Raw genomic sequence first — 15,478 nt, forward strand, 5'->3', positions numbered from 1 at the left:
TTTGTCTCCATAAAACTCCATAATTCTTGAGTAGGTAATTTTTGAGGGTTCATACCTCGGGCATCAATTCTTGACCTCCTTAAGGATTATTTTATCTAATCTAAAGCATCTAGGACTCCATATGCCTAAAATACAAGGCATTGGTCCAAGCCTTTGGTGATCAACTTCACTTCTTCTCCATTTTTCTCCTCTTCTAAATTTCGGTCCCCTTTAGGACGACCAGGCTATGGCATAGAGTGAATTGCATTAGAGGAAGAATTGGTGGATTTTGGGAACACATACATTAAGCCTAGATTCTTGTCTACAAGACCTCAAATTTTGGTAAGCTTCCCTTAGGTTTTCATCAATAAAATCTCTTGCCCTAGGTGTGCCCTAAGAGGGAAACCCTAGCTTGTATTTCCTTGACTTGGGGACTTCTTTGAGGGTTGTGTGAGCACAGTACTTGGTGGAGAAAATCATAAAAAACCCCTTCTTCTCCTTGCATTGGTAAGCTTCCCTTAGGTTTTCATCCATAAAATCTCTTGCCCTAGGTATGCCCTAAGACGGAAACCCTAGCTTGTATTTCCTTGACTTGGGGACTTCTTTGAGGATTGTGTGAGCACAGTACTTGGTGGAGCAAATCATAAAAAACCCTTTCTCCTCCTTGCATTGGTCTTGGGAGTTCCTTTCTTCACTATAATTCACAAATCCCTAGATCTTGTGCAAGTTCGTTCTAGGTCTCTTGGAGGGAGCGAAGCACCTTTTGAAGTGCCATATTATCACATAGAGTTCCCCTTGAGAGGTCCTATCTCATCACCTAGCACCATAAGTCTTAGAATATCCATTGAAAGGTGATTACCATTCTACCGGGACTCCTCCCATCTGTGAAACTCCCTAAAGAGCAGGGGACAGTGGCTGAGGTGATAGTGGGCCATTGCCCCATTATTATCACTTGGTCTAGCTCTTTGACCTATAGGCTTTCCTTGCTTAGGGCTTCCTAGATTGTGTGGTAACAGTCCCCACGTTTGCGACAACTTAGTGTTGTGCCCATCTGAGAGAATGCTATTCATATGTCTTTGTTGTTTGACTATGTTGTTTAATACATACATACATAGATGGTATATTTGACTGAGCAGTATATCATGCTTCTTTAGTTAAGTATTCTATGACTCCTAGATTTGCTTCTTTGCTCTAAAGCTACCTTAATGCTGGGGTTGAAGCACCTGTCAGCATTCCCTTTTGATCTGTTTACTAATCTAGATTCTACATTTTTTCAAGGTGCCTTAGAAGTTAGGAGGTCCTGCATTGCCATTGTTGCTTGTTGTACTTTCTAGACCCCTTGAGCTATTTGATTGTTCATGGACGTTAGGATAACGTTTTACTTCCTTGGAAGCATTTATTGTTGGATGGGATCAAACCATGTGGGTTATTCTGCCTACTGGTGCTTCATATTTTCAACTACAACCTAGCCTGCTGTTTGCCACGCTTATTCCATGGATTTTGGCTTCATATTCATATATATAATTTTCACTTGTGCCTTGTATTTATTTAGTGGCTGGGGTATTTGAAGCATGCTATTGTTAATGTGCTTGAACTTCAGATATTTTATGGTAAATGCGTTGTATATGCATTCTACATTCCTAAGCTGGGTATCATTTGATATATGTCCAATGTATGTTATGGAAAATAACTTATTGAGGAGGTTTGTGTTCTAAATATTTTGGCTGAAACGCTTGTCTTTCGTTTATAACTTAGTATCATTTGCAATGACAGCTGCATGCAGGTTAATGAATAATGTAACCTGTGCAATTCCAGATTTTACATGTATCCCAGCTCCAAAGGTGTGTGCATATTTTATTATTTGGAAAGTTGCAGGGCTGCTTTTATTGATTCAGAATTGTCTTCCTGTACTTTTGTTGTTTCTGCTTAGCTGGCACACAGCTCTTTTGGTTGAAATATTTTTAAACATTGTCATGGAAGGTTCCTACCTAGGCATGGAATGGCAATATAACTTCATGCTGTAGATAATATGGTATCATGGTTTACATCCATGGTAAGGTATAATCGACCGTGTTATGCTGTTTAATGATATCTTTTTTGCCTTTGCATAAGTATCACAACATGTATAATTTTTATTGTAATTTGTTCTTCATCTTAGTTGCATCACTGGAAGATAAATGCGTTCTAAAAAGGGAGAATTCAGGAAAACTTGGTCAACCATTTTTGCAGCATGTTCAAGAATACAGGCTTGGTATGCATGATTGTACTATTAGTCCATGTTAACAGTAATTTGGGAAAGATATAAGAAAGATAGGATTGATGGGGTGTGAGAGAACAGAATTATTGTGTATCCAAAATTGTGATTGGATGTTGTTCACACTTAAAGCTCGGTAATAAAATGGGTTTGTACAATATATGTTAGATGACAATTTGTGAAGGGATAGAATGATTTGTAAATTTTGCTTTAAACTACTATTGTGGAGTTAATTTCTTCCATGAGGCAGCATGGATGCTGTGCTTGGAAAACATCCTGCATTGGTATCCCATGAATCAGTCTACCTTTTTGTTGATGATGATAGCTCGGATGTGTGCTTCTGCATAGGCTAGGTGTGAAGCATGCACAAGATTTCCAAAATCCTCTTCCGGTACTTGCTCATGTTGAGTAAGTGACTTTTATAATCTCTTCCCTAAGTTAGAACTTTTGTGATCTCTTTCCTAAGTCTTATGGAAAACACATTAACTAATAATATAATTAATGTTGGCTCTTGGGGTAAGGTGGTTTCTCTGATGAAAAGTTTATTAACTTACTTTAGTGAATTAGATCTAATCGCTACCGTTGATCTCAAGTGAGCCTTATGATACAATCCCAGCAATTCATCACTTAGGAGATGTAGGGTTCGAGATCTAGCTCAAATGATAAATTATAAAAGAAGCCAAGGGGAGCAGAGGAAGATAAATCCATTCTTGAGAGAGGGACTTTTTCAAGCGAGAGAATCGAGACTAAGGGGAAGTGAAAAATGTGCAGCTATAGGATTTGAGTGTTACAAGTTTTGCAAGTTGAGTGCACAAGAGGAGGGTTGAGAGTTCTCTGTGGTCAGGTTGAGGTGTGTCACGTGGAAGAGGAGGCCTACACTATTGATGTCAAGATCCACTATGCAGGCGAAGAGTTTGGGGAGGCTGAGAGGGTTGATACCAAACTTGTGGATTAGCCAAGTTGCTATAGGGGTTTCGAAAATGCAGAGAACAATGAGCACAATTGCAAGCCGGATTTCTGAGGTGTCCGAGTTGCTAGGTTCCATTGATATATTTTGTGCATTCCCGGAGGGTTATTTTCTTTGTTAAAGGAGCTCTAATGTTCCTGAGTAATAGAAAAGTGAAGGACAAGTTGTTGGGAAAATTTTTGCTATGTTTTGTTACTGATTTTCTATTGAATTTCCACTGCAATTATTTAAGTTAAATGCCAATGCATATTTTTATTTAGCAGTTTTCAGAAAAAAATAATATACTGGGGTGAATTTAATTTCTGGGTATAAAATAAATTGCTGAGAATATTAAATCGGATATTGTATTGAAATCTAACACTTTTGCACCTCCTCTGAATTGGTTACAACACCCTTTCTTTGGTTTTCCTCTTGTGGGTATTATCTAGCTCAGGATTATTTAGCATGTGGTTGTTCTGTTTCTTTTTCAAGGTACCTTTTATTGATTATTTTTGAGTGAGTTTTTCTTGTTGGTTTGTATTTTCAATAAAACAATATTATATATCAGACTGGTGAAATGTGTAGATTGGGATACCCTATGTGGCATTCTAGAAGTTCACCTAAAATGAGAGGAGAGTGGGCTTAAGTGATATGGGTGCATCTTACTGTTTAGTGCCTTGGTTAGACCTTTCCAAGGCTGCTAATTTAGGCAGGAAACTGCTCTCAAGGAGTAGGATGCTAGCACGGTAGGATGCAACACTCAATTATAATAGACTTCGAAGGTGCTAGGGCACACAAGATATACCACCATACATATGTAAACATTGTTGTACTGTAATCATGTGATGATCAAAACAACTTATCAAAAAGGGATCATGTGGAACACCCTTTCCTAGTGAGAAAAAAATATAACACCACCATGCACTAGATATATGCCACGTCATTCTCAATCATCAATAATTAATAGGGTGCTCCTCACAAAAGCCTTGTCACTACCTCACATAACAATTATCCAAACCATTGGGGTCTATAACCATTAAACTTGAATAAAGGTTGGGCACTCTAGACATGATGAGCACTATACCATGATCAACACTTTGATGCCAAATATTTAAGGTAGCAAGTATCCCTGAAACATATTCTAAATTTCCAAGTGGATGATCATCAATCAAAGTCATGTAACATGAGGAATACCAATAGATGAGCCATGACAATCCACCAGGGAGAAAAGTGAGTTTTCTCCACCAAAACACCAACCTAACCAAATACGAGTAGCATCTTCAAACATATTAGTGTAAAGCCAAAAATATGTTGGATGGAAGAAACTCCAAGAGAATGTGTAGCCCTAGTCCATCCACTACTTTGCATATGTCATCTTGAGTATCCTGTGATGTTAGGAAATCGTAAGCTTAACCCTCATACAATATGAGGGGTTGCACACCCCACAAACATTACTTGTGCTACATGCAAGTGTTGACACAATATATTATTATGTTATTAAGGAAAGCAATGAACATCATCTAACCATGGTCTAACTATAAGAAATCATTAGAAATAATCCTATCATGTTGGTGTTTTTTAGGGGGGTCAACATGTGATCCGTAAATTGCCGTGGATATTCCACTGGACAGTTCATCACAACAAATATGATAATATTAAGCTTAAAATCCAAAATCTACAGTATGAGGGTTTATTTCTCCTTAGATTTTTGGATCTTATTGTGTTTGCATGCAAATTAAACTATGCAAAAAATAAAGAACAATGAAATAAATTTCATAAATCACTCTCTCTTCTCTTTCTTTGAATGGAAAATGGACACAAGTACAAATAAGTGAGGCTTGTGGCTTGTGGGTTACTACATTGCACAAATCCTCTTTGTTTTCACTCTCCCTATCCACTCTCGACTACTCTGCTCATCTATGGAACAAAATGCACTCCAATAGAATGGAACCCCTTTTCTACTAGTGGCCCGGTTATAACACAACTAGATAACCTGCTAGTGGTTAAGTTTGATGCCTTAAACTCTTAGCTAGAATTACAATATGGACTCTTCTAGAGTGTTCTTCATCATGATCATGTGGCTAGCCACTTTTCCATAAATTAATGGTGGCTGGCGTGGCAACCTCTCGAATTATGGTAGGTCAAAACAGGAAGGTAAGCTTATGAGTGGCATAAATTTTGCATATAGACTTCGATTGAGGCGATTCTTGCGTTGTTGGAAAGGTCTCCGTGTGTAGTGTAACATAAAAAGGTGCGATTCTTAAGCAACAATGTTTCACCCCCATAAAGTGCCATTTGATGCCTCAAACTGCTCCATGAAGTTTTCAGATCCCAATTTGCCAAGTTGGGCCCCTTGCATATATTATTGACATGATATACATTTACAGCACATTGATGTGACCCTTGGATTCATATTCCAAGTGGTCTCTTGGACTTCAGTGGCTGTTCACATTCCACACCAACCCATAGAGGATTAGGTGTCCAACAAATTCCTAGTAGAAGCGTGGATCGCTTTGTTTTAAGAGTGTTGTATATATATCGAATTTTCATCCCAGGCCTTCATATGCTTCTGATTATAACCTTCAAAATCTGCACTAAAGTCTTGTTGATTACTTCTATCTACCCATTTTTCTATGTATGGAACACTGTCGACCTCTTCAACTTTGTGTCCGTTTTCTCCCACAATGTAGTGCAAAATGCACTAAGAAATATTGTGTCCTTGTCTAAACCGATGCTCCTTGGTATCCCAAAGTGGACCTAGACTTGTCCAAAGAACACGTTTGCTGCTTCTTGCATGCTACTTGTCTTTTTACAAGGCATCAAAATACACATCTTGTTGAACCTGTTTACTACCATGAACAGGTAATCATGTCCCTTTTTGGTTGTTGGTAAGCCTCCCATAAAGTCCATGGAAATGCTTTCCCAAGGAAGAGTGGGTACAAGTAAGGGATGATATAGACCTTGTTTCTTATTACTAGGCTTGCTAGTACAATGAACAATATTTTTGGAGCAATAAGTTCAAGATTAGTGTGCAATAAGATATAATGAAGGGAATGACTACAACAAATTGGCAAAGCTACAATAATGCACGGTATCAAAGTGAAACTATGCTGTTGGAAATACTGAGAGGGGGGGTGAATCAATATTTCTTTTACAATTGTTATTTTTATGCCAGTTAAGATCCCTTATAACTTGAACACAAAATGAACAGTGATATAAATAATTTTATTAATCAATGATGAGGACTCCAATCCTCTTTTTACAGTAAATCAAGTACAACTATAGTTTAGGGCTACAACCCTAGATGAAGACTCCAACCATCAATCAACCAGGGTCCAACCTACATTGTGCCAAGCTCCAACTCGGACTTCAACTGTAGTGACCTTGCTAAATAAAGAGCCATTATTGATTTGAAGAAGTACTTTCCTGGCCTGCTACTGCTGTTGCGGTGAGGACGCTGCAAAACTGCTCCCGCTTTCTCATTACTGAATAACCAAAACCACCCAGCCAAGTCGAGTATACCTAGATACTCGACCCAATATGCTTCTCAACCGATGCATACCGTTCCCCCGTGCCCAGAAACTTCAAAACAAGTAAGGCTCACAAACAGTATGTGTAATTTTCCTCTCCTTCCTCCTCCAACAGCACCTTCCTCCTCCTATGGCACCCGCATCAGTTTCCTTTCTACTCACAGCAAATACCCTCACAGTGAATACACTCACAGGGCAAGAACCTCCTCCCTTCTCTGCCCTCGACCTCTCCTTATGTACCCTTTAATGACGGTGGTTGCTCCCTCCACCTATGAGCCCACCGCTTCTTTCTTAATGACACCTCTTAACATGCAAAATCGAATTTCATCTTCAAGATATTTTAACATGTGCCTTTTCACTTTGATTATAATTTTTTATATGTTTAATTAAAGTCTTAAGTCATATGCTTAATTATTTGTCCTATGCTTTATTTTGATTTAGATTATCCCTTTAATAATATATACTTTATTTTAAAATTTCTTAAATAGATAATTATATAACCTGATTTTTTTTTAGGCTTTACATAATTCCTTACATTTATTTTCTTTATAACCCTTTTCCTTTACTTTATACTTTTAAACTTAATATCATTGATAATCGCTCATTAATCATGAAGTATTAAGAATTATGCGCTGCTGGTTGAATGCGACTTTTCTATATGAAGGAGTGTCAGGATATTTAATATTTTAGGTAATTTAGAATATAGTTAATAGTGCAGTGCATGCGATACATGCATATGTAGCTATCATATGCATGCATCGTATGCATGCTAATATTCTTGTGCTCTCGACATTAATGATGGGTCATTACATACACCCCTCCTTCAGAAAACTTCGTCCCGAAGTTAGAGTTCAATACTTATAATAGTGATTAGTACATTCTTGTTCGGGTTGAGTATTGAGGTTAATTTTTTTTTCTTTTTTTTTGAGAGAACACTATAAAATTGGTGTTTTGAATATTTTTAGGTTTATAACTTAATGATCATGTCCTACTTCCTCAGGCCCCCCCCCCAGGCTATCACTACATCATCCTATCCTTCCTAATCTCTTCCGCTCCCATCCTATCCGTCCTCTACTGGAGTATGCCATGGCGTCAGTTGTACTGACCCTACCATTCATAAACTCCAAGGGTGACAGCGTTGGCTATACCGACCTGATCCCTAGTAGGCATCTGGCAGTCATCATCACACGTCTAGGGGAGCGTGACTCGCACAGTCCTCCCATGACTCCAGGGTTCGGAGGATAAACGGTGGGCAACACCTCCACCCCTCCCAGTAGAATCAGGGTTAATACCCTATCATGGAATCTCTTTGAGCCTTAATTGTTTTGAAGTTTCTGTCATCACGTGGTCATTTCGGTAATGAGATTTTATCTGCAATCATAAACACTTGTCCATGCATTTATAACCTGTGCATTAATATTTTCAAAAACACATAGCTTATGTATATTTCATACACGTTATCTAAAGTATAAATACCTTGCCATAATCTATTCATGTCATTAGCTTTCATATTCACAATATAATCATTCTTTCGTGTATTGTTTGTGCATGAAACTCATGACTTTAAATTGCTAACTGACACTGATATTTGATCTTACGAGCACATATCGCTATGTTCCAAACTTTCATTAATCTGAATGTGTTTGCCCCAGTAACAACTAACTGGGTTATTGTCTTACTTGGTAACAAAATGCATCATATGGATAGTCATTAGCAAAGACAAATCTCAATTCCTTCTTTTAACAATACTGTTACTTGTTGTGTTCTTTTATATATAAAATGATTGAAATAACTAGCTCAAGTATGGTATGCAACACGTTTGGGGAACATATTTTGAACTGAACATTGCTCTATGTTTAAATAGTAGTACTCTTTCAATACCTTGGCCCTATGGGTTGAATTTATGCTCATGGAAGCTTTGCTCAGGTTGCATTCATCACTTATCTATTTGCCATATTAGGTCTGAATGTTACGCAAAAACTTAGCTAATACAGCTACTAATGCTTTAAAATTAGAAAATATGTTAACCAAAGGACCAACTAGCTGAAACAAGAAGAAAATTTCCACGAAAAACAAAACAGATGAGAATAGATAATTTGGAGCAGATTGTAGTCAAATTGGGTGCAAATCCAAATGATTCTTCATTAATACAAGCCTTGATTAGATCAAGAGTTACAGATTTTCAAGTGCTCAGGAGAAAACTCAAAATATCAGCTCTAGAGCAGGTTCAAACACCAGAGACAGTACAGAAAGAGAAACAACAATTGTTATCCCTGATTATCGACCAAAATAAACAGATATGAAAACAGGATCAAGAGTTAAGTAAAAGAGAAGAGTGAGCATATATGTGCAGCAATCACTACTGAAGCAACGACTACAGAGGGAATCCATCATAGAAGTTAGCAGAGACTTTGTCACGTCTGAGCATTAATATCAAGAAATTGATAATCTCAAAAGATGCTTTCTATAACGGATAATGAAATAAGGGATTTCAAGGATGAATTAGTAGATAAAAATGCGATCATCAATAAGGAGCAAGAAATAAGGGCTAAAATGCAAAAAGAATTTGATTAGTTCAGAAACTAATTAACAGGTACACAGTCACTTGGGGTAATTTTTTTTTAGTAAGGAAGATATTATATGTGACTCTTTAGAGGTCTCTTTTGAATGTTATTTGTCCACAGTATATATTTTCTGAAGTAAAAACTATTTAAGAAAACACCTACAGAAGTTTTCATACAACTTGAAGAAAGGTCTCATAGAATAGTTTATACAAACTCAAATATATCTCCTATGTCGAGAAGTCAAAGAGAAATATCTACGCTGTTGACAGGTACAGAGGAATATCTAGGAGTGAGTCCCCTAGTAATTATAAAGGAGGATGACTAAACATTAAAATGAATATCTAGAAGATTGTAAGAATATAAACATCATTACCCATTGTTTGTTATAGGAGCATAAATAATAATAAAACGAATCCATCCAAGCGAAGTATACAATACAAGAGAATAACATCAAAATATTCAAGAAAGTACTTATCTCTAGAGAATATGTCAACTCCTTTTGTTCAACTCTTCAAGGAGTTAATCTCGTCCATATTATCATCATCAGGAAGTCCATATCCTCAAGGAATTCACAGCTTCAAGTAGCATCTGCTTTAAATCTATGTCTTTTGAATAATTTTAAGTATATCATACAATGTTGCAATTATCATGTAGGTGCTTACATCACCCAGGGACTGTAAGGACTTAGGAAACTCGTATAAATATCAGGGAAATGAAAATGTTGACAAACTTAAATCAAAGTTAAAATATTCCCCTAATGAAGTTACATTCACCTTAAATGTTTTCAACATGATCCTAAATAAGATAGGTAAAGAACATGTCTAATTTTCAAGGACATTTTCGCTTGATAGAAGATGAATCTAATTTTCAACAGATTTTTTAGATAAAAGCTAAGTGGCATAACCATATATTTAAAAGAAAAAGGGTTCCATGTATAAGCAATTCACAGAGGTAACTGCAGAATTCTGGTAGAAATCAAAACTACAATTATCCCAAGGAAACGGAAGGGACAGAGTAATAGTCACCTTATCAATTTAGAGATACACACTAAGGTCTGATAGACCCAAACATTAAGGTTAGAAGACCAGAGAAAGACTAGATTAGACTATAAACAACAACAGATAATGGTTCAAAACCATGAGGAGCATACCATCTCACTTAAATAGTTATCCAATGCAATCCAGATCTTATATAATTTATATAAAGATGTCTGTAAGCTTCAAACTAAAATGCTTTCAGAGGAATTTGGTTTTTGACAAAAATAAAATAAAATAAAAGAGCTTGCTATGGTACTCTAAAGTCTAAACCATTTAGGGGATAAGTATCCCTGAAATAAATGTTTCATGGAAGTCAAATAGTCAGAATATTTGCTGCCTTAAATATACCGATGACACTGTCAACTGATGTGAAGCAAGTCTAGAATTTATAGGAAGAGGACATTATCTTTTCACACACAACTACGAGTAAGCACATTAAATCTCCATTCCATGTCTTGCATTCCCATTGCAAGTTGAGAATTTGTCTGATTCCTAATGTAACCATTGCTTGTAGAGGAATTACAAGCTTGATGTCACCAAAAATAGGCATGGAAGATTAACAACGAGTCTACAAGGAAAAATTGATCAAGCATTGTTCATGTTGAAATTGTCTAAGAGTGCAGTTGTGACTCCTTATATATGACTGATCAAAATGGACCATAACAAAATTCTTAAAGATGCTACACAAGCGCTGTAGTGCTTCACTCAACTCTTGAGATTTATGCTGCTTGGCATGTTGGGGTTTCTGTGGAGTTTTATTTTGTATCAATTTTAACAAAGTGAGAATTCTATTAAATAAATAGTATGTCTTAGGACTCTGCCAACTAATTTCTCTACAATCAAAGGTAAAATGGATCAAACATGATGTAGAGACTGAAGAGAACAACAAAAACAATTTTACAATCAAATACGACCAAGAAAAAATATCAAGATTTCAATATTGTATCAGAATCCTAGCTCATAAAGTGTCCCGTAAAGTCAACTCTAACTATACCACAATTAATCGTCTAGCAAAACTCAGAATTAGAATCCCACTTGCAAAGGTTGTCAATGAAATCAGAATGCCCAAGTTAATGTACTATATGATATCCTTGGTGCAAAAACAAAAAAGTTTGAAGCTTCTAAATCTGAGAACAACATTGCTACATCATCAAGAATCCAAAGGACACAGCATTCATTCATGTCATCGGGACACAACCTTTATCAGGATATTCTCTAAACTTAACCCAATTCATATTTTGGGTGTCATTCATATATTTTTAAATAAACTCATTTATTTCTTATTTTATTTAGCATGTTATTTCTATTTCCAGCAACTCCTACCTTCATAATAGTCAGAATGAGAGTATTTAAACCTCTTGACAGGCTTAAACAAAAATGTTTAAAGCTTACCATGAATGGTAGACTTAGTTTCGCTCAACCAAATAGATTCTATAGGATATTCCTTCTCAACAACCTCTAAAACTCCATGGATCGACTTGTGCCTGCCATCATTTACATCCACCTACCATCCATGTTGCCCTAAGATCACATTAGCCTTTATAACAAATAGAACAAATTCATATACATAGAAATAATGACTTCTTTTGGAACTTTGAAAAGAAAAAAAGAAAAGGACGGAAACTCAAATGGAGACAACAATGTGGCATCCACAATTTAAATAGCTTCCTTTACTTGATCCTACAAAACAAAGGGCATTATAGAAAACAGATTTCAGATCAGTTTACTAAAAGACAAATGTGCATGGTAATCAAACACCAAAAGTGAAAACTTTGTACAAAAGAAAATCAACTCTGGGGTTAGTTTCCTTTCTTTGTGGTTTCTGGTTAGGACTTAAGTACAGACTGACTTTGCCACTCAGAATTAGAGCATTGAAATGATGTATAGATGATGCCACAATGAAATGTATTAGCAACTTATATGCCCAGTCATTTATTATATCTCTTAACTTAATTTCTAGCATTAACTTATTAAATATAAGCAATATTGCAATAGCCTTAAGGTATCATGGTGTCCATCATTGTCGATAGGCAACCCATGAGTAATTAATAATTAACCTATAAAATTCATTAATTAGATTGATAGTCAGCCATCCTTGATAGTCAGGAAGATGAAAACCCAACATAATGTCCAGTCCGTTCCATGCAGAAGAGAAGGTTTCCTGATACTCCCGATTGGCTTTGTTCTTGGATACACTTCGATTGGCATTTGGCTTGTGATCATCACATTCTAGAATTTCTGCAATGCATGCACCCCATTCTGCAAGCAGCCAATTGTCTTCTCCAATAGTATTTCCTGGCTTCTCTCCTGGAGGACACATAATCCCTGAATTCGTATGAGCCATTCGCCATAGACCAGCCAACCAATCCTTCGGATCTAACTCTTTGGCCTCTTTGTCTATCATAGTAGCACTTTCTAACTCCCGTGATTTGACTTGCAAATCTTCAAACCATTCAGTGACAGCTGCAATGTTTTTATTTCTATCTCTCTAACTCTTGATTCCATTAACAATTCCCTTTGTCTTGAATCCTCTATATTGGGGTGATCAGTCTCACCCTTCAAATTCTCCTCACTCTTGAAATTCTCCATAGAAACATGTGGTGTAAATCCTCTGTTATTGATCCAATTTCCTTCAAGGATCCCTAAATATTTATTGGACCATGAGTCATATTCACCGTTTGTAATCCTCTCTCCTGCCATATAAGCATGTTCTTTTATGCTGAAAATATCATGTCCCTTGTCCGATATCCAAATTTTTGGACTTCCTTCCTTATCATTCTCTGAAGCTGTTTTGGAAACAACAATATTTTCAGATGCATTCTCAGCAAATAGAGAATATGGAATAAGATCTGATGCCATTTTTCTGTGAAAAGAAGACTCCAGTCAAAGCTTTCAAACAAACAAAGCAACTGGCGCAGGTTGGAGACTTTTCACTCGCACTATTAAAGTGCAAGCAGCACAGCCTTCGTTATTATATCAAACAATAGTAGAATAGACTGGACATGAAAAGCTAGATTAAGGAACACAAATGTTGACAAAATCAATACGTTTCTTGCAGAATACCTTTCACAAAACCTTTGGACACTGATAGGCTAATACAATAAAAAGGATATTTTTAGCTACTGTCGTGGATGAGAAAATGGTATCTGGTGAAAAATTCGACCTGGTATGTGAACAGAAAATGGTCTTTGTTGTGGAAAAACAAAACAATGGAATATTTCTAGGATTGCAGCAATAGACCTCTACAGTAATGTCTTTCACGAATAAAGCAGCAATGCAGCTTGGCCCAGTAATACTGTAAAATCACAACATAGGTTTGCAAAAATGCCCACTTCAGTACGGTCAAAAAGTTAAAATTGATGCCTTGCATGCCCCCCTTTTGGTCCACTTTCTAAAAGACTGCAACCATTTCGGTCATTTTCCCAAATCCAATTTTCTCAATTTTGAGGGTTTTCAGATTTTTTTAGTTTTTATTATTTTCATCAAATAATTTTTTTGGGATAAAGAAGAAAAACACCTAATCGGAAGAAACACGAGATAAAATATGGTAGGTAGCGCTACACAAAATACTCAAAACCCTAGATAAAGAACATTGAATTAGAATCCCTGAGAACTTATAGAGCTCGATAACGCAATAGGTAGACGCAGGTTTCCGGCAGACAACAAAGACAACATAGACTATAAATGAATCGGTAAATGCTATTAATCTATATAGATATAGATATTTACCTATATAAAGCGGGCTTTTAGCTGGGGGTTTTTGTCGCTAAATTCTCTTCGCCTCTAACGAAACTGACTCAAATGAACGGCGTGAAGGATTCACCGCAAGACGCATCGAGTTTCAGCAATCAGACAGTTGGATACCGCAATTCCCAGTGCCGAAGTCACGTTAAAATGGCAGTCGAACACCACCATTCATTTTGATCGCGGACCGAAATCACATACCGGTGAATGACTGTAGCCTTGAGGATCTGCAGTGCTGGAAATTGGCCGCTCGATAATGCAAACTTAATTTGTGAGTTTAATGTTTAATCATAGTGAGACTGACTTTACACGATCGAGGTGCGGTGAAAAATGGGAGAAATAGCAAACGGAGTAGCAGATAGATTTTGTTAAATTCAAAGGCAGAAAACCGGAGCAAGGGTTTTGCGGGGTGCTGAGGTTCCGCCATCGATTCCTGTAAAGTGCAAATGTAACGCTGGCCGCCTTCAGCTCTCAACTCGAAAAGTCCAGCATTCAGCTTAACGCTTCGCCTCCGTTTTCCGGTCGTGTATGGGTCAATTGTGAGGCACCGCGTGTTTCGTCACTCAGTTTTCCACAACGGGTTTTTATCTGTGCGGGGTATATTGTGGATGTCTGCAATATATCCTCTTGTGTTCCCTGTAAATGACCCATTTGGGTGCCGAGGATTTCTTATGGAAATGGGACTTGGGTTCTAAAACAGATTTTGAAAATGCAAAGGAGACACCAATGTCTGAGCAAAAGTAGCCAGATGTGATAGACATTTTTGACGACTCAATCAATCGAGGAACTTTTCTATGAAACAGAACTGAATTGTATTTATATCAGAAATTGTTCTGTACCATTGTCTACCTACAAAACGATCATACGAATGGATGAAGACCACGGATAATACGAGCAACCACAAAATTGCGTAGGGCCTCTGAGGTCGCAGGGTTCGAACGAAAGCTCTGATACCATATGTAGTGACCTTGCTAAATAAAGAGCCATTATTGATTTGAAGAAGTACTTACCTGGCCTGCTACTGCTGTTGCGGTGAGGACGCTGCAAAACTGCTCCCGCTTTCTCATTACTGAATAACCAAAACCACCCAGCCAAGTCGAGTATACCTAGATACTCGACCCAGTATGCTTCTCAACCGATGCATACCGTTCCCCCGTGCCCAGAAACTTCAAAACAAGTAAGGCTCACAAACAGTATGTGTAATTTTCCTCTCCTTCCTCCTCCAACAGCACCTTCCTCCTCCTATGGCACCCGCATCAGTTTCCTTTGTACTCACAGCAAATACCCTCACAGTGAATACACTCACAGGTCAAGAACCTCCTCCCTTCTCTGCCCTCGACCTCTCCTTATGTACCCTTTAATGACGGTGGTTGCTCCCTCCACCTATGAGCCCACCGCTTCTTTCTTAATGACACCTCTTAACA

The 15,478-nt window shown here is 37.3% G+C and overlaps 1 protein-coding gene across 4 annotated transcripts in view; it reads left to right on the forward strand.

The window, feature by feature from the left end:
- MSH1 (MUTL protein homolog 1) overlaps window positions 1–15,478 on the forward strand; it is a 512,649-nt gene that overhangs the window by 268,082 nt on the left and 229,089 nt on the right. For all 4 annotated transcript variants that reach the window (XM_089392823.1, XM_089392822.1, XM_089392821.1 and 1 more), the window contains exon 14: window positions 1,753–1,820. In XM_089392823.1, coding sequence (XP_089248949.1) covers window positions 1,753–1,820 — 68 coding nt within the window. The remainder of the gene's footprint in view (window positions 1–1,752; window positions 1,821–15,478) is intronic.

Source organism: Pinus tabuliformis, chromosome 1_1, assembly GCF_031772625.1.
Source record: "Pinus tabuliformis cultivar Carrire ecotype Pingquan chromosome 1_1, CPIR1, whole genome shotgun sequence".
Lineage (NCBI taxonomy): Eukaryota > Viridiplantae > Streptophyta > Pinopsida > Pinales > Pinaceae > Pinus > Pinus tabuliformis.